The sequence below is a fragment of the Mustelus asterias genome, chromosome 14, assembly GCF_964213995.1.
Source record: "Mustelus asterias chromosome 14, sMusAst1.hap1.1, whole genome shotgun sequence".
In the NCBI taxonomy this organism is placed as follows: Eukaryota; Metazoa; Chordata; class Chondrichthyes; order Carcharhiniformes; family Triakidae; genus Mustelus; species Mustelus asterias.
This window is the reverse complement of record NC_135814.1, coordinates 29,134,182-29,160,520: the sequence shown is the minus strand read 5'-3', so window position 1 is coordinate 29,160,520 and position 26,339 is coordinate 29,134,182. Positions and strand designations below refer to the sequence as shown.

The 26,339-nt window shown below is 44.2% G+C and overlaps 2 protein-coding genes across 5 annotated transcripts in view; one reads left to right on the top strand and one right to left on the bottom strand.

Annotated features, from left to right (window-relative positions):
• The window catches only part of LOC144503551 (general transcription factor II-I repeat domain-containing protein 2-like), a 114,449-nt gene that overhangs the window by 84,210 nt on the left and 3,900 nt on the right, over nucleotides 1–26,339 (top strand). The window lies entirely within an intron of this gene.
• LOC144503550 (von Willebrand factor D and EGF domain-containing protein) overlaps nucleotides 914–26,339 on the bottom strand; it is a 269,846-nt gene continuing 244,420 nt past the window's right edge. The window contains exons 23-31 of the mRNA XM_078228019.1: nucleotides 26,163–26,258; nucleotides 17,796–17,891; nucleotides 15,341–15,436; nucleotides 15,028–15,123; nucleotides 12,006–12,101; nucleotides 9,004–9,099; nucleotides 7,940–8,035; nucleotides 4,849–4,946; nucleotides 914–1,120 (exon numbers count right to left, since the gene is read on the bottom strand). Coding sequence (XP_078084145.1) covers nucleotides 1,100–1,120; nucleotides 4,849–4,946; nucleotides 7,940–8,035; nucleotides 9,004–9,099; nucleotides 12,006–12,101; nucleotides 15,028–15,123; nucleotides 15,341–15,436; nucleotides 17,796–17,891; nucleotides 26,163–26,258 — 791 coding nt within the window. The 3' untranslated portion in view covers nucleotides 914–1,099. The remainder of the gene's footprint in view (nucleotides 1,121–4,848; nucleotides 4,947–7,939; nucleotides 8,036–9,003; nucleotides 9,100–12,005; nucleotides 12,102–15,027; nucleotides 15,124–15,340; nucleotides 15,437–17,795; nucleotides 17,892–26,162; nucleotides 26,259–26,339) is intronic.

Below are 26,339 nucleotides of genomic sequence, written 5' to 3'. Positions count from 1 at the left end.
AATACACTACCGTATTTACATTTGTTATAAATGGATGATGTAACTTGACACAAATACTGAACCTTACTGATGACTCAAAAGGATTTTAAGGCTCCGATTAGGACTCCTTTGCCTACACTTTCCGAAATTTGCATTCTTCAAAATGTCAAGTGTAGGCACTGATGACGAGGACTCAATTTTCCAAAGTACATGTTGTCGACATTCTGCTGAGGGATGTCAGTAATAGGGGGTGGAACACTTCTTACTGTTGGCAGCTGGTCTGAGCACCATTGGAACAAGGATGGCATGTCAGATGCAGCAGCGCAGCCTATTCTTTGCTCCAACAACGTGCCTAACTTCCACTACTCTCACCACACCAGACTGACCGTTTGATTTCTCCCACCTTTGTGGGAGCACCTTTGTGCTCTTTCTAGATGTGATTGTCAATTGGCGCTGAATAGGGTGGCTTTTGGCTATGGACGATCAATCCATTAAATTTTAAGGGTGCAAAGCATACAGGGAGAATGACAAATCTACCGCAATGTTAGTTGCATTTTATTGGAATAAAAATCAGTATGCGCGTCAAAAGCATTAGCACCGCTACAATAAAAGCAATGGACAGAGAGGTGCCGTGATACATAAATATAATGCAAGTCAGTGGTCATGTGCTGTGAGATACAGCTTGCAGATACTGCAGTGTAGAGTTGGACTGTCTCAGCTGAGAACTGAAGCCCCATGAGAAAACAATGAACTATGTTTATGAGGTAGTGAGACTACAGGGGAATACTGGCAACAGAAATGTAGAATGGACAGTACAATCTTTGATCCTGTAACATGACTTGGAAATTCCATTTAATTGATATATATATAGATACATATATATATAAATTATACAATAACTTACAACACCTTTACTTCCTGCAATTATTATTTTTAAATAGGTGGTGATTTTCTTTTTTGCGGAACAGTTCCAGTCCACTTCTCTGAGATGTATTGATATGAAAATGCAGACAGAGTGATATTTTCTTCACACCATTTCACAGTGAATTTTTGTGAATGAGTGATCCACCGCTGTAGCCTATCACAGGTCGTAATATGCAGCTCTGACACTTCAAGCTTATTATCCTCGCCCAACGGGAAGCTACAATATAGAAAAGTGTAACAGGAATCTTAAGTATTATGCAAACACAGACGGTAACATGAATGATGATTGATATGTTAACACAGACTAAGCCATCGGGAAAGTATTGGGATAGCTGAATGATGTTATAAAGGGGCCAGATGTTACTTTTAATTAACTGGAAGGTGCTTCTGGCACCAGTACAGGGGCTGACTGTAAAATCAGGTGGAGCTCCAGATGAGTCGATTTTAAACCTGTTAATCGGGCACAGCTGGCTGCAAAATGTGCTCTCAGATATTTCTTCACTGGGATGGAGTGGAGCTAGGAGCAATCCCCTTGAGTGGCCGCACGCATCCTAAAGACTGGATCATGACACCTACTCGGTCACTGTGATCCACAAGGAATGATGTACGCTGAGGGCGGGATTTTTGACCTCTCCTATTGGCGGGATCTTCCGGTCCCTTCGCGGCAGCTTCCCTGCCAAAGAGGTGGGCGAGCCACACAAAAGTTCACAGACTGCGGCGAGACTGGAAGATCCCCCACCAACAGCCAATGGCCTGCTGTGGGAAAATCCGCAGCCGGGGGGGGGGGGGGGGGGAGGGGGGCGGGGAGGGGCGGCAGCGGGGTGGGGGGCGAATCCGGTCTAAAGTTCTACTTTATAACATAATTCAATGTTGTTGAAATGTTTATTTTATTCCTGATTAACTTGGTGTGGATGGGCTGATTGGCACAGGTCAGTATCTAACTAATGAGCCAATGGGAATAGTGGAGGAAAGTCTCTTAACACACTTCACCTTGTGCTGTTAATACATTGCTCGGTTTGGGCCAGGGGCTGGGTTTTGGGGTTACTGAGTAGATGTGCAGGTTATTGGCATAAACCAACCTCCTGATACTCAATTTTTAAAAATTATTTCTTAGGAAGTGAGCTTCACTGCCATGGCCACCACTTGATGCCCATTACACCTTTGAGAAGAGGGTGATGAGCCACCTTATTACCAAATGTACTAAGTACATAGCTTATAAAATCTGCTGCAAGAGCAAAACTAGTTATCCCATGCAAGGTATTCTGGGTAAAGGTTCACTGAACACTAGTTCGGAGGCTAATAAATGTTGCAGGCTTGCTCGTCACATTTACTTGGAATGCTGATATAAACGGAAATCTGATTGCATGTCATCGAGTCATAGAGGTTTACAGCATGGAAACAGGCCCTTTGGCCCAACTTGTCCATGCCGCCCTTTTTTAAAAAAAACCCCTAAGCTAATCCCAATTGTTCGCATTTGGCCCATATCCCTCTATACCCATCGTACCCATGTAACTATGTAAATGCTTTTGAAAAGATAAAATTGTACCCGCCTCTACTACTACCTCTGGCAGCTTGTTCCAGACACTCACCACCCTCTGTGTGAAAAAATTGCCCCTCTGGACACTTTTGTATCTCTCCCCTCTCACCTTAAACCTATGCCCTCTAGTTTTAGACTCCCCTACCTTTGAGAAAAGATATTGGCTATCTACCTTGTCTATGCCCCTCATTATTTTATAGACCTCTATAAGGTCACCCCTCAGCCTCCTACGCTCCAGAGAGAAAAGTCCCAGTCTATTCAGCCTCTCCTTATAACTCAATCCATCAAGTCCTGGTAGCATCCTAGTAAATCTTTTCTGATAGTTGGTCACTATCTTTATGCAGCAACATTACACAAATTGTGATTTCAGTTGGTTTGGCATCACTTTAGCTGCTGTTCCCATAGGATGATGTAGCACAGAATGATTCAACACATTCATGCCAGTGCTGGCTCTTTGGTAGAACTATTGGAACAATTTGGGGTGGCACAATGGTTAGCACTGCTGCCTCATAGCGCCACGGACCTGGGTTTGATTCCTGGCTTGGGTCACTGTGCGGAGTTTGCACATTTTCCCCGTGTCTGCATGGGTTTTCCCTGGGTGCTCTGGTTTCCTCCCATAGTCCAAAGATGTACAGGTTAGGTTGGCTGGCCATGTTAAATTGCCCGTTAAGTGTCAGGGGAATTAACAGGGTAAATATTTGGGGTTATGGGGATAGGGTGGGAGTGTTGTTGGTGTAGGCTCGGTGGGCCGAATGGCCTCATTCCACTCTCCTGTTCTTTCCTCCAATCCTGCAAATTTATGCCCTTCAAAATTCCTTTCTTCAAATTATTATTAAATCCGCCTCCATTATTCATTCCGATAGTACACTCCAGATTATAACAACTCGCTGTTTTCATTTTTCCCCCCTCGTGTCACCCGTCAATTGCTTTAAAATATAGATGAACTTCCAATGCAGTCTCAAAGCATACACTCCCGAAAGGTCCACGTGAAAATTGCTCAAATCTTAGTCATTAACACAGAAAAAGGAAGTAATTTCCCAAGGAAATGAATGAATCAAAATACCAACCCACTTGTAACGCTTCACTGCTGGTAATAAATATTTGCAGCGCTGCTGTGATTTTCTTAATTGTGCATTTAGTAATGATTAACTGCAATTTTCAGTAAAAGGATGAAAGTGGATTTCTTAATCATGGTGACAAAATTTTGCATGTAGAATCATAGAAATAGAAACCCTACAGTGCAGAAGGAGGCCATTCGGCCCAACGAGTCTGCACCGACCACAATCCCACCCAGCCCTACCCCCACATATTTACCCGCTAATCCCTCTAACCTACGCATTTTAGGATTCTAAGGGGCAATTTTTAACCTGGCCAATCAACCTAACCCGCACATCTTTGGACTGTGGGAGGAAACCGGAGCACCCAGAGGAAACCCACGCAGACATGAGGAGAATGTGCAAACTCCACACAGACAGTGACCCAAGCCGGGAATCGAACCCGGGACCCTGGAGCTGTGAAACAGCAGTGCTAACCACTGTGCCATCGTGCCGCCGTGTAACAAAAACAATGGCTATATTTTTATTGCTTCATAAAAAATTTAAGCAGCACCAAGTTTTAAATTGTATTTAAACTCCCAACAAGGTAGTAACTTTGCCTATCGGTTTAGTCAGAGTTGCTTTGACAAGCTTTCTGTTCTGGCAGCCATTAATGGTAAATTCTCTGCAAAGGATACTTAGGGTGGCACAGTGGCTAGCTGTTGCCTCACAGCGCCAGGGACCCGGGTTCGATTCCCGGCATGGATCACTGTGCAGAGTTTGCACGTTTCCCCCATGTCTGCGTGGGTTTCCTCTGGGTGCTCTGGTTACCTCCCACAGTCTGAAAGACATGCTGGTTAGGTTCATTGGCAATGCTAAATTCTCCCTCAGTGTACCCGAACAAGCGCCAGAGTGTGGCGACGAGGGGATTTTCACAGTAACTTCATTGCAGTGTTAATGTAAGCCTATTTATGACACTAATAAATAAACTTAAACTTAATCATCTGGAGCATGATTCTTTTTTCAACAGATTAACATTAAAACAATCAAAATATTTTCCAACTCTCTATTCAAGTCAGTGAACCATTTTGGGATCTGTTTCTGGGTTACTCTCAGTCCTTCTGTATTACATCCAACTGGCTGCTCTTCATTGGTGAGCGTAATCAGTGAAAAGAGTGTTGCACAGACATGGACAAAAGAGACACCCAAGTAACATACAAAGTGAGGTGGAATAAATGGGACCACTAAAAATTGCTGTAAATCACAGTGCTGTTTGTGAAACCCCAAACATTTAACAGATTGATGCAATGGAGATTCCATTTAAAACTCAGTTAAACCGAAAACAATCTTTCATTAGTTAACCTCCAGCTTTACCTTTCTGGCACAGGCTAATCCCATGTATCCTCTCCTGCAGGCGCACACATTCGGCCTGATGCACTTGCTTCCATACAAACATTTCTGCTCACAGATCGCTGGAAATGTAATCAGAGACAAATATGAAGCCAAACTTCCACCTGTGAGATGGTTACTTACATAATTAGATCAGAAGACTTCTTTCAATTCATTCGTGGGACATGGGCGTCGCTGGCTAGCCAGCATTTATTGCCCATCTCTAGACATGGAATAACATATTCTACTAACATACAACACACCTCTGTAATTAGTGCAGCACTCACAAAAGAGAACATGGCAAATAATCTATCTCATGCCTGGGGCACTTTAACTGACTGTAATGTTTCTGTCATGGCTTGGTTGAGTGGCAAAAACTCAGTCTGCAAGTACAACAGGTGATCAAGAAGGCAAATGGGATGTTGGCATTTATCGCGAGGGGGATAGAATATAAAAGCAGAGAAGTCTTGTTGCAACTGTACAAGGCATTGGTGAGGCCGCAGCTGGAGTACTGTGTGCAGTTTTGGTCCCCTTACTTGCGAAAGGATATATTGGCCTTGGAGGGAGTGCAGAGAAGGTTCACCGGGTTGATACCGGAGATGAGGGGTGTAGATTGTGAGGAGAGATTGAGCAGATTAGGTTTGTACTCGGAGTTTAGAAGGCTGAGGGGTGATCTTATAGAGGCATATAAGATAATGAAGGGGCTGGATAGGGTAGAAGTGGAGAGATTCTTTCCATTTAGAAAGGAAACCAGAACTAGAGGGCACAGCCTCAAAATAAAGGGGGGTCAGTTTAGGACAGAGTTGAGGAGGAACTTCTTCTCTCAGAGGGTGGTGAATCTCTGGAATTCTCTGCCCACTGAAGTGGTGGAGGCTACCTCGTTGAATATGTTTAAGTCACGGATAGATGGATTTCTGATCGATAAGGGAATTAAGGGTTATGGGGAGCAGGCGGGTAAGTGGAACTGATTCACTTCAGATCAGCCATGATCTTATTGAATGGCGGGGCAGGCTTGAGGGGCTAGATGGCCTACTCCTGCTCCTATTTCTTATGTTCTTATGCTCTTATGGTTGAGGTCAACTGACAAACTGTTTTTTTAAGTATAAGCTTTTATATATTTGATTGTTAATTTTATGGAGCAATTGGGGCATGTGGCTTCATCATCTCAGGCACAGAATTAATTGGACATCCATGTTGCTGCTCCATTGTCACCCTGCTTATATCAGATGCAGTTCTGCAAGCCTAGAGTGAAGTGGCTTTTGCTTCCCTAACAGGATCTGTGCTTCCATTTAAAATTAAAATTCCTGGCACTTTTCCTCCTATTTATTTTTGCTAGTACTGACCAAAGAAACCCAGGAATAAAACATGAAGCGGGGTGGAGGGGTGGTCCCATCCCGTCCCCGATGGGAATCATAGTGGGGTTGGGGGGGGGGGGGCGGGGGGAAGGGGGGAGGACCATGGGCCATTCAAAGGTCCATTGACCTCGGGCAGGATTTTCTGGCTTTCAGGCGAACACGGCTGGAAAGTCCTGCCTAAAATGTTCTTTATAACAAGTTGTATGTGTGCAGCAGTGCAGCGGCATTTTAGTGAGGTGAGGTTTGGGTATCATTCTGCAAGGCTGTGTTGTTCTCCAACTGTTTTCAAAATAGTTCAAGACTTGGGCTGGAGAGAAGTGAATCAAGTCCTGTGCCAGTATTTGATTGCGCACCTCTTTCACCTCCCCATCCCCTACTCGGGTAAAAGAGGCAATATAATGCAGAGAGGGTGGCACGGTGGCACAGTGGTTAGCACTGCTGCCTCACAGCGCCAGGGACTCAATTCCCGGCTTAGCTCACTGTTTGTGTGGAGTCTGCACGTCCTCCCTTTGTCTGTGTGGGTTTCCTCCGGGTGCTCCGGTTTCCTCCCACAATCTGAAAGACATGCTGGTTAGGAGTATTAGCCATGCTAAATTCTCCTTCAGTGTACCCGAACAGACGCCAGAGTGTGGCGACTAGGGGATTTTCACAGTAATTTCAGTGTAGTGTTAATGCAAGTCTACTTTGACTAATAAATAAATAACAAATAAATAATATTTGTGACTTTGTTACATCGGTAAAGTTCACAATTGTTGCATGTTTTAATAAGTCCCTTAAAAATAATGGAACACTTAGACAATAATGGAAGCTCACTGTGAGAGCAGCTCAATGATTTTCATGTTGAAAGCTATGTCAAATAAGCAGAATATGTCAGAAGAAATTTATTGGAAGTCCCAAAGAAGTATTTTTAGAAAATACTGCAGCTCCAGATCTGGAGGAACAATTGATTTACAAAAATATTTACAGCATAAGGCCAGGCCATTTGCCCAACAGATCTGCTGTTGTTTATATACCACACATACCTTCTTCCTCTTTAAATTGGATAAATATTTCAAATGCAGAAAGAATCATTACAACCAGTATAATTAGTTTCGAAATACTTGGGCAAAGTGCCTGTTCAGCCAAGATGGACTGAATGACCTCCGTCTGTGCTGCAACCTTAGAATCATAGAATCCCTACAGTGCAGAAAGAGGCTATTCGGCCTATCAACTCTGCACTGACCCTGTGAAAGAGCATCGCACCCAGGCCCTCCCCTCCGCCCTATTCCCTGTAACCCCGCGCATTTACCATGGCTAATCCACCTAACCTACGCATCTTTGGACACTAAGAGGCAATTATCATGGCCAATCCACCTAATCTACACACCTTTGAGCACTAAGAGGCAATTATCATGGCCAATCCACCTAATCTACTCATCTTTGGACACGAAGAGGCAATTTAGCATGGCCAATCCTCCTAACCTGCCCGTCTTTGGACTTCTATGATTTTATAAGTTAGACAGACTCTGGTCCACAAACACGACACAGAGACAGAAGGGGTTAGGCAACCTCTTATTCATAGTAACTGCAGGGTTTATAAAGTTCAGGTAGCTAACTTTCCACATTGAGGTTAATTTTTTTCACATCACAATGAGGTTGAAAATTGACATGTTAAGGTCAAATACATAAAAACAAGGTGACACTAGAATTACATTGACTGTTGTCTAACTTCAGTTACTTACGGTTTTGACACAGCATTCCTCCCCAGCCAGGTTTACAGTGACAGGTACTTGGTCCCACACATTCTCCATCATTCTGGCATTTTTGCAAACAAATTGCTGGGTGAACAAAAAATGATTGAAAATTTATTCATTAAAAGGAGTAACTCTGGAGATGAACCCGGTGAATATGGTGAAATCAAACCTTGAAGCTAAAAAGTTGTTATTGAGAATCTCTACCTTTTTCAATGGCGTTGAGAAAATTGATGGCTGACTTGAGAAAGGTCTTCAAGGTAATGATAAGTTATGTATAGGATCATTGAATCCCTACAGTGCAGCAGAGACCATTTGGCCCATCGATTCTGCACCGACTTTCTGACAGAGTATCTTACCCAGGCCCTCTCCCCCATCCTACCCCTGTAGTCTCACACAGTTCCCATGGCTAATCCACCTAACCTACACATCTTGGGACACTAAGGGACAATTTAGCATGGACAATCCACCTAATCTGCAAATCGTTGGACTGTGGGAGGAAACCGGAGCACCCGGAGGAAATCCACACAGACACAGGGAGAACGTGCAAACTCCACACAAATAGTCACCCAAGGCTGGGATCGAACCCGGGTCCCTGGAGCTGTTAGGCAGCAGTGCTAACCACTGCGCCACTGTGCCACTACACCGTACCCCTAGGGCTGCACTATATCCACTTGTTGGCGAGAATATACTGACAGCTGAAAATTTCAAGAAAGTCACTAAAAGAATTTGAGAGAACATTAAAGGAAGTTTGTTTGCACATTTTAAGATACGGAATTCGCTGCTGCAAAACAGTTATGAAAGCAAGATTTTAAGTAGTGAATTTGAAAAAGAAGTATTCTAAATGAAATGCAGAGTGAGCAAATTAGTTGGATTATACTAGTTGGCTCACTGAACAGAAATAAATTGGTGCAAGTTGGATGGACCTCTCTGTAGTTGCCAAATTATTAGATTTTATCAGTTTCTACAAATACAATTGCAGTATTTGAAAATCAGAATCAAATTAATCAACTTCCATGTTATTTACACTCCTACCCATTCCAGGGTGCACTTACGTTGATTACATCGCTGCCCCTTCCACCCTGATGGACAGTCACATATATCCGGGCTCGCACATTTGCCTCCATTCATGCACACTGGCTCACAGACACCTGCACAGAGGAGAATGTGGACAAATACTTCAAATTACAAAAGAGCATCTGCCTCCCAGCGCAATCCTTGGTGCTGCTAGTCCTTCCAGATCGCTCACATTTCCCCGTGATTGGATACTCAGTTGTCTATCCCGTATTGGGTAACAAACTTTTTTTAAAAACCCAGCAAACACAAGGCTGATCAACGGAACATCAAAAAGAAACTTTATTAAGTGATTCCTTTGGAGTGACGCTTCAGGCTTCATTTAATCTTTGTTCCGAAATAGGTAGGAGTTTCATAATAATTTTTAAAAGAAGCTGCAATATCATAACATCCCTTGCATTATTTCCAGGTCTGAAAAGAGTATATTACTTGGTTGCAATGATGCCCATATAATGAATGTCTCAAATTGCTAGGTTCAGACCTAGTTATGAAAAATTTAAGTACCTCGTAAAAATGCTCTGTAGTTTTAAGGTCATTTCTGCATTTTTCTTCTGATTCAAACCCTGATTTTATGAGCCGGAATGATAATTGATCTGCTGCTGCTTTTGTACTTTCTGTTCAATACTGACAATTCCTCCAGCTAATTTCCATCTGAAGATTGAGCTGTCTATACCTTGATTTGGCAGATGATGAATGGCTATTCTTAAGGGCAAACTATGACGGCAGACCTGATGGTCCAAGTGCAATATAACTCTTCGGTTGGATGGTCCTTCACAAATATTTCAATCAAAGTGCATTTGCCGACAGACAGACCAGAGTCTGATTGGTCATATCCACCAAGTGGCCACTGATCTATTCAAAGGAAATTATGTACCGATCATGGCAACTTGTCTTGACATGCTCCGGTCGATAAGCAAAGTCAGGTGTAGAGCTGTTTCATCCTCTTTCCTTGCACTGGAATTGTGATCTCAATAAGGCTCTTGCAACTTTCATGTAAAACCACAACTTAAAACACCAACAATAAAGTCTTATGCAGCACAGATTTTGTTTCTATTCATTCATGGGACATGGGCCATTGCTGGCTGGCCAGCATTTATTGCTCATCCCTAGGTTACCCTTGTTCAGAGGGCAGTTGAGCGTCAACCACATTGCTGTGGCTCTGGAGTCACATGTAGGCCAGACCAGGTAAGGACGGCAGATTTCCTTCCCTAAAGGACATTAGTGAACCAGATGGGCTTTTCCGACAATCGACAATGGTTTCATGGTCATCAGTAGAGTCTTAATTCCAGATATATTTTTTAATTGAAATCAAATTCCACCAGCTGCTGTGGCGGGATTTGAACTCAGGTCCCCAGAACATTAGCTGAGTTTCTAGATTAAGAATCTAGCGATAATACACCTCCCCGTAACCAGATGTGACCAAATGAGAGCACTGCTGATTTGCCATTACTTTTTGTGTTGTTTAAGGTTAATGCAGAAGTCCAAAGAGATTTCCGCCAGAAAGGAATCAATAATACTCAAATGCAGAGTGTTCTGGTTAGTCTTAAGGCTGAAAAAGCCAATCTAGTTCATGGTTCATGTTTAAGAATATTAATTTTAGTTTTTTGAATTAAAGTTTTAACTGTAGAAAACAGGGAGGGCATCTAGTTAGGAAACTGATAAGCAACCCTGAAATAAATGCAATTCAAACAAACCGGGAATTTATTACATTTGAAAGATTGGGCCAAGTTGACTAAAAAGGTTAACAGCTAGAAATGTACAATCATAAAATGGCAATTTGAAACTGTGCCAGTGGGCTATTGGAAACAAAGGATATTTTTCTGATGTTTTAATTTGCTACGCAGTTGTCACAGGGAGGCCCATGCTTGAGACATGGAAGGCAAGAGTCATGGGGTCAATAAAGTATTTGGAGGGTTGCATAGTGCAACGTTAATGTATCGACCTCCATGAAATCTTGTACCTTGGTGAATAGCTGGAACACTAAGTTTAAGTTTATTTATCAGTGTTACAAGTAGGCTTACATTAACGCTGCAAGGAAGTTACTTTGAAAAATCCCCTAAAGAGGATTCGCTAAAGAGAAATCGGAGGGAATTCCAGCAAATGGTGACACAGCTTTTGAGTTGGTCCCAGGAAAAGTTTAATGAACCTTAAAGATTTGGGAAATAGAAAGTAAAACGGAGTTTATAGCATAAGCCTTTATAAGCTATAGTGTTAAGAGTGCTTACTTTGTTTTAATTATTTCTGACACATAATATTTAATTTTGTTAAAAGGAAATGTGAAATCCTGTGGCATAGTTCTGTCAATTAATTACTGGATGCTGGGATTTCTCCTTTATATGTTAACCGTCCCGAACAGGATTGTAACAATCACCAGAAAGGGAGATAGTCAACACAGGAGGAGAAAATGATCCTAACCCCAAAGGCAGTGGTTCCCAAACTTTTTTCACTGGGCCGCACTTTCAGAATAAAAATTTGCTCGCGCCACACTGAATTTTTTATTGATAAGAAATACATTAAAAAACAAAAAAAAAACAACTCCCAGCAGTGCTTGATTCATAACATAGGACACAACTACTTTATAATATGGTCATGGGACATCCAGAAAGTATAAAACAATCACTTTGGAAAAATATCTAATCCATGCTTAAATGTTTCTTTGATTGTCCTTGAATCTTCCCGCCACACTTGCCATCCTCTCTCGCCGCGCCAGTGTGGCGCGCCGCACCCTTTGGGAACCACTGCCCTAAGGGAAAGGTGCTACATTAGGTAGTAAGGAAGGAATTTTAAAAATGCTTAATGTCTTTTGATACAAAAGCGATTACTTCAATTGTAATAAACAATTACGAGCAGCTCATATTTTAGTATTAGATTCACTGATGCTTTTCGATCTCTGAGATCAGAGTTTTCATCTTTTCTATGGTAAAAAAAAGCTGATTGAGTCTGGCTGTGAAAACTTGGAGCATAACAGGGGATTAGAACTCACTCTTCTGACATCTTCTTCCTGTATAGCCATCAAGACAGGAGCACACATTGTTTCTCATACAGTGACCGCCATTCTTACAGGGGGGATTGCAAACAGCTGCAAAGGAAGAGATTGGATTTTAATGTTATCAATAGGTACTTCCATTTCAATCATCTCCTTTGCTATAAAAATGCATTTCAGTCAAAGCAATATGGTTATTACTTCCACACATTTCTATTTCTCTAATGGATGGATGGATTTATTCTGCAATGCCGAATTGGACTTGCATTGTTCAAGCATGGTTTCATCATTCCTGTTGCAACTCAGGCCTTGATCTCACCAGCTCGTCCTGCCGGTTGATCGGTGTGTCAAGCAGGTAAGGTCAGGCGAGAGGCGAAAAATCAGGATTTCGCCCAGTATTTCACTCTCGCAATCTTACCAGCACAGATTTGCCAGTGAAATCAGTTTTGTGCCATTTCTGAATGGCATTCATGACATGCCAGTGGGACCGGAGGCCATTAAGCCCCATGGGCAATGCCAGCCTGGCAGACCCCACATGGTACCCTGGCACTGCCCACCTAGCACCCTGGTACTGCCTAATTAGGGAGTGGGGCCTGAGGGCGCAGCGCAGCTCCGTAGGGATAGGGAGGGAAAGAGGGAACTCTGCAGAGGGGTGGGGTTAAACAGTGGGAGCGGCGATCGGGGAGGGTTGGGATTGATCGGTGGGGGCGGCAGTCAGGGGGGTGGGGGGATGATGTCTGAGGCAGCGGTCGGGGTTGGGGGGATGATGTCCAGGGCAGCGATTGGGTGGTTCGGGGTGGGTTGGGGGAATCTCTGGGTAGCGATTCGGGGGTTGGGGGAACTTTGCAGCAGCAGTGATCAGCGGGGAGGGAAAACGGGTAATGTCCGGTGGAGGGGGTGGTGGGGGAGACTGTCACAGGGAGCAATCAGCAGCGGGTCTCGATGTCCGTGGGGCGCGAGTGACAGGAGATTGGGGTGCCCGCGCAATGGCGCCCCCTAGAGCTCAGAAGCCGGCTTCACAAGCGAAATGAGGCACCATGTCCTCCTCTATTGGTGAGAATCGCATCCTGGCACGTTTTTTAGACTAAGTGCCATAAGATTGCTTTTTTAAACTCGCCCAAAAAAACAAATCTGAAACTCTACCATTTTCTCACTCGTTCAGCACTTCATTTTTTTTCATATAATTCCGCCCTCAGAGTTGGTTTGCTTGGTGTGCTTGTTATCTTATTTTGAGATTTTCAAGGTTTGCTCTGCTAAGTAAGGGGGCTAATTTTGAAGGGTGATTTTCCTGGGTGCTTCTGAATCAGAAATAGTTCTTATAAACAGCCTCACCCTACTTCTGAAAAGGTGGAAGTAAAGTTATTCAATGAAATGTCAGCGTTTTTAATTCCCACTAGCACCGCAATATTTGCAAATGCTGCACAATAATGTTTTCTGAAAACTTGCTGATAATGAAATATAACGCTGAATAGGAAGCGGTGAAACAGGGAAGATAAGATTTTTTTATTTCTTAACAGAAACAATTTACTCGTGCTTTTCACAAGAAATGAAATGGGTCTGTAATTTGTACCTTATCGCACTGGTTTTCTTGGCTCACTGCCTCCGATATCAGCATTAGCAGGTGCTCAGAATGTGCGACTTTTAAATTGCATTCAGTGTATCTCAATTTTTTACAACCTTTTGTGCTAGTTTTAGAGACATCACTTTGGGAGCAGTCCCAATCCTCAAAGATGACTAAATCTCCATTGGGGGTTCCCACTAATTGGACTTATTTGTGTTTAAGTTTATTTATTAGTAGGCTTACATTAACATTGCAATGAAGTTGCTGTGAAAGTCCCTGAGTAACTTGTGGGACCTTCGGGGAGACTCCAAAAAATAAACTCAATCTTTTCAATGCATGGTCACTAATAATAATATTTTGAAAGTTTATAACACTTTATTTTTACAAAATAACTTATTACTCTACCCTAACCCAACTCGAAAATAGTTCTGTATTGTAATTTTCAGTCATTTCGAAGTGAGTTACTCACAGGTGGTGGATTGACACTGTGGGTGGGATTTTCACCTCAAGACCAGAAAATCACGCCCGAAGCTAACAGACCTTTGTATGGTCTGCCCCCGCCCACTATGATTCCTGTGGCTGGCGGGATGGGAAAATTCCACCCTGTGATTTTAAATGCTTATTTTTTTGTGATGTACCCATATCCATCTGTATTAACAGATTTTACCAAGTTACCAGTATATCAAGGGTTTCTTGAAATAAATGTTTTAAAACGCTGACTGCACTCGTTAGTGGCAGATTTTGCTGATATGCAAATTAATTTTGAGCGGTAACTCAGTGGGGGTTGGGGGAGGGGGGTGATGGCGATGGGACAAAGCACTTTTAAAAATGGACATAACTTGCACCTGAATCGTAGTTGTGTTGCACTTAGAAACTATCGCAGGGCATTTTAAAAACACATGTCAATTATTACAGCAAAATTCCCTTGCTCAGGAGTCTGAGCTAAACAAGACCTTGGGTCAAAAGTTTGATTTGATTTGATTTGATTTATTATTGTCACATGTATTAACATACAGTGAAAAGTATTGTTTCTTGCGCGCTATACAGACAAAGCATACCGTTCATAGAGAAAGAAACAAGAGAGTGCAGAATGCAGTGTAACAGTCATAGCTAGGTTGTAGAGAAAGATCAACTTAATGCAAGGTAAGTCCATAAGATATTGCATTAAAGCATTGTTGGAGAGTTTAAAAGAGTTAAAATAAAGTTTTAGAAGCATTGAACGAGAATAAAAGATAGAATTAGAAGGTATGCTGGGCACAGCTTGCAAGAAGTCGCCTCGTTCCGGCGCCATCAAAAGTCTAAGAATGGAATGTTTTTATTCCAACTTTAATGTTGAAAAGGAAGGTACACCAGACTACTTTTGTGCATCTCTTGGCGGTTAGATCATTTGCAGAAACCCCGTGGTTGCAGAACAGTGCATGGCGCTGAATAATATTTAAAACCCATTGGGAGAGAACTTACCATTCTGACAGTGAACCCCGTAGAAACCACGAGGACAGATACATACGTTGTGTCGTACACAGATTCCACCATTAAGACACACAGGGCTGCAAACAGCTGCACAAAATGAGGAATTAACCAGTATATTAGTGAAGGGATGCACGAGAATGTACATCGCACATTTTAAAAAGGAGAACATAATGCAAAGTTGAATCTCACAAGTGCTCTGTTTGGAGAGATATGTAAAAGTTTCAGAGGACAGCACTAATTTATGTTTACGTGAGCATAGAAATACACAGGTCCAGATTGACATTCAAATTTCCAATCTATTTACCTGTTTCACAAGAGGGTCCTGACCACCCAGCTTTACATTTGCAAACATCAGGAGATGTGCACTTGCCACCATTCTGACAGTGCCTATTGCAAACCACTGTGAATATAAAAAAAACCTCAGTTTCAATTGCATTCAACATGTCCATGGCAGGAGGAAATGAAGCACTTCACAATTTCACCAGAATAAACCTTTTCATCATCTCAAGGTGACAGAAAGAAAATATCTATCATTGTGTAGTTTTAATAGTAAGAAGTCTTACAACACTAGGTTAAAGTCCAACAGGTTTACTTGAAATTGTGAGCTTTTGGAGCGCCGCTCCTTCATCAGGTGAGTGAATCACTCAGCTGATGAAGGAGCAGCGTTCCGAAAGCTCATGATTCCAAATAAACCTGTTAGACTTTAACCTGGTGTTGTAAGACTTCTTACTGTGCCCACCCCAATCCAACACTGGCATCTCCACATATAGTTTTAATCGGTAAGAATAGAGAAATACATTTTGGAAGGAGAAAAAGCCATGAAGCCTATTCAATCGATTCCTTTTACATTCCATAGATGACTGTCTCAATTTTATCCACCCCCAGAAAATCTCTGAATACATTTTTCCCCATGTGAATCAAACAGATCAAACAATATTTCTATCAGCTGCAATCTTAGAATCATACAACGCAGAAGAGGCCCCTCAAGTCTGTACTGATGTGTGAGAAACACCTGACCTCCCACCTAATCCCATTTACCAGCACCTGGCCCATTGCCTTGAATGTTATGATGTGCCAAGAGCTCATTCAGGTTCTGTTTAAAGGATGTGAGGCAACCCGCCTCTACCACCCTCCCAGGCAGCGCACTCCAGACTGTCACCACCCTCTGGGTAATAAAGATTTTTTTCATATTCCCCCCTAAACCTCCTGCCCCTCACCTTGAACAGATGGGATTTTCCGGCCCAAGACACCGGCGACTAGGGAAAAATGGGAGAGTTGATCAGCTTTCCAAATTTTCCTGTCCCACCCGTGATGGTGGGACTGGAAAATCAAAGAACAAAGAACAGTACAGCACAGGAAACAGGCCCTTCGGCCCTCCAAGCCTGTGCCGCTTCTTGGTCCAACTAGACCAATTGTTTGTATCCCTCCATTCCCAGGCTGCTCATGTGACTATCCAGGTAAGTCTTAAACGCTGTCAGCGTGCCTGCCTCCTCCACCCTACTTGGCAGCGCATTCCAGGCCCCCACCACCCTCTGTGTAAAAAACATCCCTCTGATATCTGAGTTATACTTCGCCCCTCTCACCTTGAGCCCGTGACCCCTCGTGATCGTCACCTCCGACCTGAGAAAAAGCTTCCCACTGTTCACCCTATCTGTCCCCTTCATAATCTTGTACACCTCTATTAGATCTCCCCTCATTCTCCGTCTTTCCAGGGAGAACAACCCCAGTTTACCCAATCTCTCCTCATAGCTAAGACCCTCCATACCAGGCAACATCCTGGTAAACCTTCTCTGCACTCTCTCTAACACCTCCACGTCCTTCTGGTAGTGCGGCGACCAGAACTGGACGCAGTACTCCAAATGTGGCCTAACCAGCGTTCCATACAGCTGCATCATCAGACTCCAGCTTTTATATTCTATACCCCGTCCTATAAAGGCAAGCATACAGGATTTGTGGACTTGCACACCTAGGTCCCTCTGTGTTTCTATACTCCTGATGACTCTGCCATTTATTGTATAACTCCTCCCTACATTATTTCTTCCAAAATGCATCACTTCGCATTTATGGGTGGAAAATCCCACCCATAATTTCATGCTGATGTTAAAGAAGTAGGATAATATACTTGGGCGGAGGTGTAGTATAAAGGGTTCACAGATGGGATATGCTAGTGTATGACATAGATGATTAGTTACCACTGACGTTTGTCAGTCATGTTTGAGGCTCTTGACAGAGGTTGGAATCATGCCTAAGAGTTACGTGCCTACTCTGTAACCTGTTTCAAAGTAGTACTAATGAACAAGTGTCACATAGATCCCAGAGTATGTCTGCAATCTAAGACTCAAGTCCCATGCCTAGAGTCCAAGGCAGAAGGACCCAATCTCAAAAAAAGATCGTAGCTCAGAACAGTCCATTCCACATCATATAAAAGCGAAATATTGCAGATGCTGGAATCTGAAACAGAAAATGCTGGAAAATCTCAGCAGGTCTGACCGATCTGTGGAGAGAGAATCAAGCCAACGTTTCGAGTCAGGATGACCCTTCGTCAGAGTCTATTCCAAATATCTAGTCTGTAAATGAGTTAAGAGGATTTTCTGATCTTGCTACTGGTTTAAAATTATATTGGAATAATGACGAATATTATTCCATGTCAGCGTCACAATTTGAGTACAACATTCCTTAATAAAGCCTATCTTACATAAAATTCCCTTGCATAATGTTTTTGTTGTTCAGAATAATATCAAAGCAGGTCATTCACTTACTCGTTTCACATCTTGGTCCCACAAACCCGTAATGGCAAGAGCAGGTATTTCTGGTTATACAGGATCCACCATGTTCACATGGAGGAATACAGAGAACTGCATTTAGAAGTAAAGATCATTAGTACAATACAACATTAGTATGAACACTGACTTGTCTTACATTGTCACATATTTCATCAGTCTCATTAACTTCATCAGTGAAATAAACTAAAGCTTATAAGGTTTAAAGTTTACTTATTAGTTACAAGTAAGGCTTACATTAACACTGCAATGAAGTTACTGTGAAATTCCCCTGGTCGCCACACTCTGGCGCCTGTTCGGGTCAATGCACCTAACCAGCACATCTTGCAGACTGTGGGAGGAAACCCAGGCAGACACGAGGAGAACGTGCAAACTCCACACAGACAATGATCCAAGCCAAAAACTAGAACAGATGTTGGATCTTTGAAGATATTTTTGATACCAGTTGAAATATCTATTTTCAGTCATTATTAAGGGAATCAATTGGAGGAAAACAGGGAAACATACATAGAAACATAGAAGATAGGAGGAGGCCATTCGGCCCTTCGAGCCTGCTCTGCCATTCATCACAATCATGGCTGATCGTCCAACTCAACAGCCTAATCCTGCTTTGCTGCCTAGCCTAATCCTGCTAGCGACAAAAGATTTTTTCACTAATAATCTCAATGGATTTTGTTATTTTCAGCTGAAGGGAGTACAATATCTCCCTCCACCACTGGGGGAACACACAAGCAGCAGAGTGTACCATTGACAAGATCCACTGCTGCAACTTGCCAAATTTCCTTCAACTGGATCTTTGAAACCCGCAAGCTCTACCTCCTGGAAGGACAAGGGCAGCAGGTGCAATGGGAACATCGTTACCTCCAGGTTCTCTTCAAAGTTACTTAGCACCCTGGCTTGGAACTATCTCACTGTTCTTTCACTATTGCTCAGTCAAAATCCTGGAACTTCCTCCAGAATAGCACATTGGGTATGTCTAGCCCATATGGATAGCAGCAGTTCAAGAAGCAGCCGCCACCATCTGAAGGGAAACTAGGGATGGTAGATGCTGGCCTTGTCCCAAGGAAATAAACAAAGAGAGGTTAGTGGGGCTCAGTTCTGTGATTTACCATTGCACTCCCACACCATTTAAAACCCCAGGCTGCACTATCCACATTGTTTAAATTTTATTTATTTGTGTCACAAGTAGGCTTACATTAACACTGCAATGAAGTTACTGTGAAAATCCCCTAGTCGCCACAATCGGGTACCTGTTTGGGAGAATTTAGCAAGGTCAATGCACCTAATCAGCATGTCTTTCAGATTGTGGGAGGAAACCGGAGCACCTGGAGGAAAACTACACAGACACAGGGACAACGTGCAGACTGCGCACCGACAGTGACCCAAGCTGGGGACTGGACCCGGGTCCCTGTCGCCGTGAGGCAGCAGTGCTAACTATTGGATGGTTACAGCCAGTTCTTGGCTGGATCATTTGAAACCAGAGAACCCTATGGCTGCAGGTAGATTGTAAGCTGTCAAGATTCATCCAATGTGAATTTGACAGACAGAATATACACATTCAATATCTCAGAAACAACTCCATTCAGGTGGGTGGGATTTCACAGCCTCGCTCGAGCGAGACCAGAAATTTCTGCCCGAGGTCAATGGAGATCAATGTTGTCGGACCATCGCCCGCTCCAATTCCGTGGCGGGCAAGGTGGAGTTCTGGTGAATGTTCCCATATGCAACAAATAATTTCAGAAAAAGTTGAATTTGACGAGTCCTTATTCAATCAATTACTGCAGGTGGAAATGCACAATTTGTTGAGGATCTGTTCATCACTCTTGATTGTAAAAACAATTGCTTGTTTATTTTTGTGGCAAGGATGCATCTAAAGCATCCGACTGAAGGCAACCATGGCCACGATTCTCCCATCGCGACTTGCAACTTTTCTGCTGGGTCGGGATGGGAGTTGCGTGCCTCCGGCCTTGAACAGGGATTTGTGCATGCGCCGGGAACGCATGCAGATCTCCCAGAGCCGGTGAACAGTCACCGGTCAGACCATGCTGGAAACCGGCAGGAAGGCAGGTAAGTCATTCAAATTTTTTAAAAATATGTTTAAAAATATGTAGATTAGTTAATTATCGGGACAATCTCCCACCCCGCCAGGAGTACTTCATTCGGCGGGGTTCAGACTAGTTCCCCACGCTCGGGGAACTAGTGAGAGACCCTGCTGGAATGAAGGGGGGGGGGCAATCGGGGCACCCCAGAGGGTCGGGCAGCGGGGGGGTGGTGGTGTCCGCTGGACATGGGCACCCTGGCAGTGCCAGCCTGTGCCCCTGGCACTGCCCAAGGAACAAAGTGCCCATGTCCAGGGGGCACCTTGGCACTGTCCACCAGGCATGGGACAGTGCCAAGGGGGTGGGGCCTATTATGGACAAGGCCTAGGGGTGATCGGTGGGGGGGGGGTCCTGCTGCCACTCTGCATTGGGATGGAGGGAGGGCAGCGATTGGGGTGGGTGGGGGGGGGGGGGGGGCGGGTGGGGTGGTCTGCTGGGGGCTAAGGGGGAGCCTGCCTTTGGGGGGGGTCTGACCTGGGGGGGCGCTCTGCCAGGGTGAGGGGGCTGGGGGGATCGCCACTACTAGGGGGAGGGGGGGGAAGCTGTGCATTGGGGCACTCCGGGACGGTGGGGGGTGGGGGGGGGAGTCAGGGCTGGCCCGGGAATTGCTGTGGGGGCCGTGATCGGGCCGTGGGGGGGGGTCTGAAGGGGCAGCACTGCGGGGGTCCCGGGCTGCCCAGTGATCGGGCTGGCCAGCAAACGGGGAGACTGACAGATCGGGACCACTGCGCATGCGCAGATTTCCAGAACTCTCAAACTCCAGCGTGAATAGGCCCCCCCCACCACTGGGTTTTTAATGAGATTCACGACTGGGATCTCTGCAGTGCACAGAGTGCGGAGATTCAGGTGAGAAGCTGAACTGACAAAACAGTCGGGATTTAGAACAGTTCTCCCACTAATTCAGCACTTTTGGGAGAATCGTGGCCTTTGACCGATGACTGCAATGATATATCTACATTTCCAAATGGTGAAAGGAGAATGAATTCAGAATAACCAATAGAAAATAATGAGAATAATAATAAGTGAGTCACTGCAGAATTGTAAAGTTTTTATTTTATTTAAAGTTCATTTATTTATTAGTCACAAGTAGGCTTACATTCACACTGCAATGAAGTTTGCAAGTTTGCAATTGCAGAGCTGGGCTGAAAAATGGCAAATGGAGTTTAACCCTGACAAATGCGAGGTGATTCATTTTGGTAGGACAAATTTAAATGTGGATCACAGGGTCAAAGGTAGGGTTCTGAAGACTGTGGAGGAACAGAGAGATCTTGGGGTTCATATCCATAGATCTCTGAAGGTTGCCACTCAAGTGGATAGAGCCGTGAAGAAGGCCTATAGTGTGTTGGCATTCATTAACAGGGGGTTTGAGTTTAAGAGCCGTGGGGTTATGCTGCAACTGTACAGGACCTTGGTGAGACCACATTTGGAATATTGTGTGCAGTTCTGGTCACCTCACTACAAGAAGGGTGTGGAGACACTGGAAAGAGTGCAAAGGAGATTTACCAGGATGCTGCCTGGTTTGGAGGGTCGGTCTTATGAGGAAAGGTTGAGGGAACTTGGGCTTTTCTCTTTGGAGCGGAGGAGGTTGAGAGGAGACTTAATAGAGGTTTATAAGATGATGAGGGGGATAGATAGAGTGAACGTTCAAAGACTATTTCCTTGGGTGAATGGAGCGGTAACTAGGGGGCATAACTATAGGGTTCATGGTGGGAGACATAGGAAGGATGTCCGAGGTAGGTTTTTTACTCAGAGTGGTTGGGGTGTGGAATGGACTGCCTGTAGTGATAGTGGAGTCAGAAACTTTAGGAACATTTAAGAAGCTATTGGATAGGCACATGGAGTACTTCGGGATGATAGGGAGGAAATAGCTTGATCTGGGTTTCAGACAAAGCTCGGCACAACAACGTGGGCCGAAGGGCCTGTTCTGTGCTGTACTGTCCTATGTTCTATGTTTAAAAGACAACAGAATACACAGAAAGTCAAAAAGGTAAAAAAAAATCACTACTGTATCTGATTCAGTTGCCCTGCATCAATAGCCAAGCTTCTCTGCGCTCGTAAGCTTACTGGCTTTGTCTATGTCAGCAACACAGTGATGTGTGTAAGATTACTGTGTTGGTGAATGAGTTGTACCAAGGCCAGTAAGGCTGTCAATGGCAATATAATGAACACAATACAAAGTAAAAACCCTCCTTGCTTTCATTATTTCCATCTGTTCATGTTTTTCTTCTTGTGCCAATTTGTATTTGAATTAATGCACATTTTGGACTGAACATGCAGTCAATTAAATTCTACAACTTTCGAAACTGTGGGTTCTTAATATCAACGAAAGGAATTGCTATTCTCTTATTGTCAATGACCTGATAGTGAAAATATAAAACCTACCCAAAACACCTATTAGCCAACTGAGCCATAGAAAGAACCAAGACGGTCGCTGGATTCCTGCGGTTAAGACATGTTTTGGAATAAAACTTAATCCCCAGTTTTTGCATTCTTTGTCAAGGGGATAACAACTTGTAATTCTTCAGACAGAGCTGCAACAGCAGACATAACACTTCCAAAGTTCACATTTCTAACTCATAAGGACAGTTATGAATCTTGGGACTGGATTTTTCAGATGATGGGATTTGTTCTGTTCCGCCACTGAATATGTTGGCGGAGAACACACCACCGTTTAGCACGGCCGCCCTGCGGCCAATTAACGTTCTTTCATTTACATCTTGGAAAGATTCCTGCTTCCAAAAGCCACCTGTCATCTGACTGACTGCAGCGCCACTGGGAGTGGTGGTCACTACTGGGACTACACCAAGCCCCATGGAACAATGTTCCCAGGATGGAGGTGATCTCTCAACCGAGCCAGGAGAGGAGGCCACTAAATGGAGGTTGGGGTTGGAGGGAGCCAGGTTGCAAAGGTCTGGGATGGAGACGAGGGGGACACCTGATGGATGGGGTGGGAGTTGGGGGCAGATATTGGGGAAGAGGCCTGATCACAGAAGGCGTTTCCTACCCAAGGCCTGAGCAGGCTAATCTGCTGGACTTCCCCCGAGCAACTCCCCCCCCCTCCCACCCCCCAAACCGGTAGCCTAGAAATTGTGGCGGGAAACAGCCCTTTTTGACCACTTAAAGGCCTCAATTGGGACAAGGGCAGGTGAACCATCGTAGGCCTTGCCTGCCTCCCATATATTCACTGCCAGGTCAGGAGTGGGTGGTTAGGTGGCGAGAAGGAATGAAGGAAATTTGCAGGCCTCCCCTCCTGTGAGTCCACATGCGGTTGACTGTAAAATTCTGCCCTGGGAAAGGAGACCATGGAATGTGTCAGTGATGGAGAATTAACGGCACACATGACATTCTTTCTCTGTTCCTGCTCTTATTGTATCCTACAATAAATGGTCTGGAAAACATATCATAAAGTCCTCAGATTATCTCATCTACTGGAAGTGATGAGGATTCCAATTATCATGAAGTTATTTATTCCTCCACTACCAGAGCCAGAAACCGCACTTCACAACACACACCATCAAATATTCCATTCCTCCTAGCTCACCAGTATTTATCAGTGGTCAGGGAGTAAGCTAGACTGATGTGCACTGAATGATGTTGAGTACAAGTAAGTTAAAATGGTGACAGATGTGGAGGAAGGTATTGCTGATAGGAAAATCAGGAATGGAGTCGGGATCTGAAACCAATGGGTTCTCCTTGTATGAACTTACGAACATATGAATGAGGAGCATGAGTAGCCTACTCGGCCCCTTGAGCCTGCTCCAGCAAGGGTCAGCTCAGGCCTAGTGTGCGCACACACGTGCATGCGCACATACACACACGTGCACATGCATGTACACACACACATGCACATATGGGTGCACATACACACGTGTACACATACATGCATTTACACATGCATGTGCACGTATGCACACACATGTACATACACACACACACACAAGGGAGGAGAAGGTGGATGGCTGGACTTTGGAGGGCAGGTGAGGTGAAATGTTTTCTCGTGTTAGTTACAAAGAAATGGCCTTTCCACTCCTGCTGCCTGCACATGCCAACTATTACAAAACTATAGAAATGTCATGACACTGAAACTTGCCGCTTATTCTAATCCCATCTTCAAGCACCTGGTCTGTAGCATTGTCAGTTATAACACATCAGATGTAGATCGAATTCTGGTAGTTCCCCTCTCAGCCAAGGGAAACAGGTCTTTCCTGTCTATTTTATCTAGGCCCTTCATAACCTTGTACACCTCAATTAAGTCACTCCTTAGCCTCCTCTGTTTTAAGGAAAACAACCCCAGCTTATCCAATTTTTCCTCATAGGTGCAATTTTCGAGCCCTGGCAACATTCTTGTAGATCTCCTCTGCACTCTCTCCAGGGCAATTATGTCGTTCTTGTAATGTGGTGACTGGGTGCACAAAATTCTAGCTTTGGCCTATCCAGCGTTTTTTACAGTTCCATCATTACATCCAAATTTTTGTATTCAATACCCTCGTCCAATAAAAGGAAATGTTCCACCTTATTCACCTGTGCTGCCACCTTCAGGGACCTGTCAACATGTACGCCACAGTCTCGCACTTCTTCTATCCCTCTCAATATCTTCCCATTTACTCTGTATTTCATTGTCTTGTTTGCCCTCCCTAAATGCATTTGCGCACACATCTCCAAATTGAATTTCTTCTGCTACTTCTCTGCCCACTCAACTAAACCATTGATATCATTCTGGAGTCAACAGCTATCATCTTCACTGTCAACAACATGGCCAATTTTATTGTCAACTGCAAGTTTCCCAATCATGCTCCTTGAGGCTCCGAAAGCTAGTGCTGCCAAATAAACCTGTTGGACTTTAACCTGATGTTGTGAGACTTCTTATTTTGCTTTCCTGACCAGTCTGTCTTTGTCAAATGCCTTAGTGAAATCCTTGTAGCTGACATTATCTTTATGGCACGGGCAGCATATTACCACGTTCAATAGGCTCCGAGGAGGCATCTGCCCACCTAGAGTATTATGGGGGTCAGTTCAGGGGTAGGCGGGCTAGCCAGCCGACATGCCCCCCTGACAAAAACAGGTCTGCTGCGGGGAGGAGGGAGAAGTGTAGAATTCCACCTCATGGCCTGTACAAAAGTCACTGTTTTTGGAAGGTTGGATGCTGCTTTCATGAATGGGAGCATTGTGTGTTCTTGTGTGTTAAGTAGAAAGGAAAGCATTCGGTGGAATATTAGTGAAGGGAAATTGAGACTTTTAATGCAGTTGTCAGATTTGGAGGGTATGAGATACTCTACATAAGAATTGCCCAAATATGTGTGGTAATCAGTTAGTCCTCTGCATCTTCTTGAGTTTGCTGCAGTATCTCAGACTGACCATCTCCCCCACTCCACCCCCAATCCACGGCATCCTCCGCCACGTTATTGTTACATATAACAATCCTAGCCAGGCTATTATAGGATATCCTAGACCAACCTGGATAGCTGAACCATGCCTTCAATGTGCAATAGTGTGCTTAATCAATGGTAAGTGCATGGGTCTTGTTAGAATGCTTGGTCACAGCTGAAGAATAAAATCTAGATCACCCAGCAGCTAACCTTTTATGATCAAAATATGGTGGGGTATGTTGGATTGCTTCTTCCTATTCTTGCAAAGCAAAGTTACAATGGGAACTCATGGTTCTCTGTTAGAAAGAGGAACATAGACTGGGTTGTGGTGGGTGGGTAGCTAGTGGGTGTTCGCGACGACAAACGTGCATGAAATCTCAGTCGGTGGCTGGAGGTAGCAGAAACAATTAAAGTAATGCTTTGAATTACTGTTTCTGCGAATCCTACCAATCTTTGTATTGGTCATAGAATCCAAATCATAGAATCCCTACAGTGCAGAAGGAGGCCATTCGGCCCATCGAGTCTGCACCGACCACAATCCCACCCAGGCCCTACCCCCACATATTTACCCGCTAATCCCTCTAACCTACACATCCCAGGACTCTAAGGGGCAATTTTTAACCTGGCCAATCAACCTAACCCGCACATCTTTGGACTGTGGGAGGAAACCGGAGCACCCGGAGGAAACCCACGCAGACACGAGGAGAATGTGCAAACTCCACACAGACAGGCACCCAAGGCCGGAATTGAACCCGGGTCCCTGGTGCTGTGAGGCAGCAGTGCTAACCACTGCGCCACTCTACCATGGAGCACAAGTAGCCAGGCACACAACATATATCACTTCTGTAGGTGGAGAGGAGATGAAACAAATTGGTTCCTACCATCTTCACAGGTCAGGCCATTGTATCCGCGGGGACACTCACACACATCTGGTTTGATGCATTTCCCTCTGTTTTTGCAGTCAGGCCGGCAGATCGCTAATAAAGACAAGTCAACACAAGATTAGTGTTTGCAGCAATAAAATATTCCGCTGTCATTCAGTGGCAGACAGTAACATT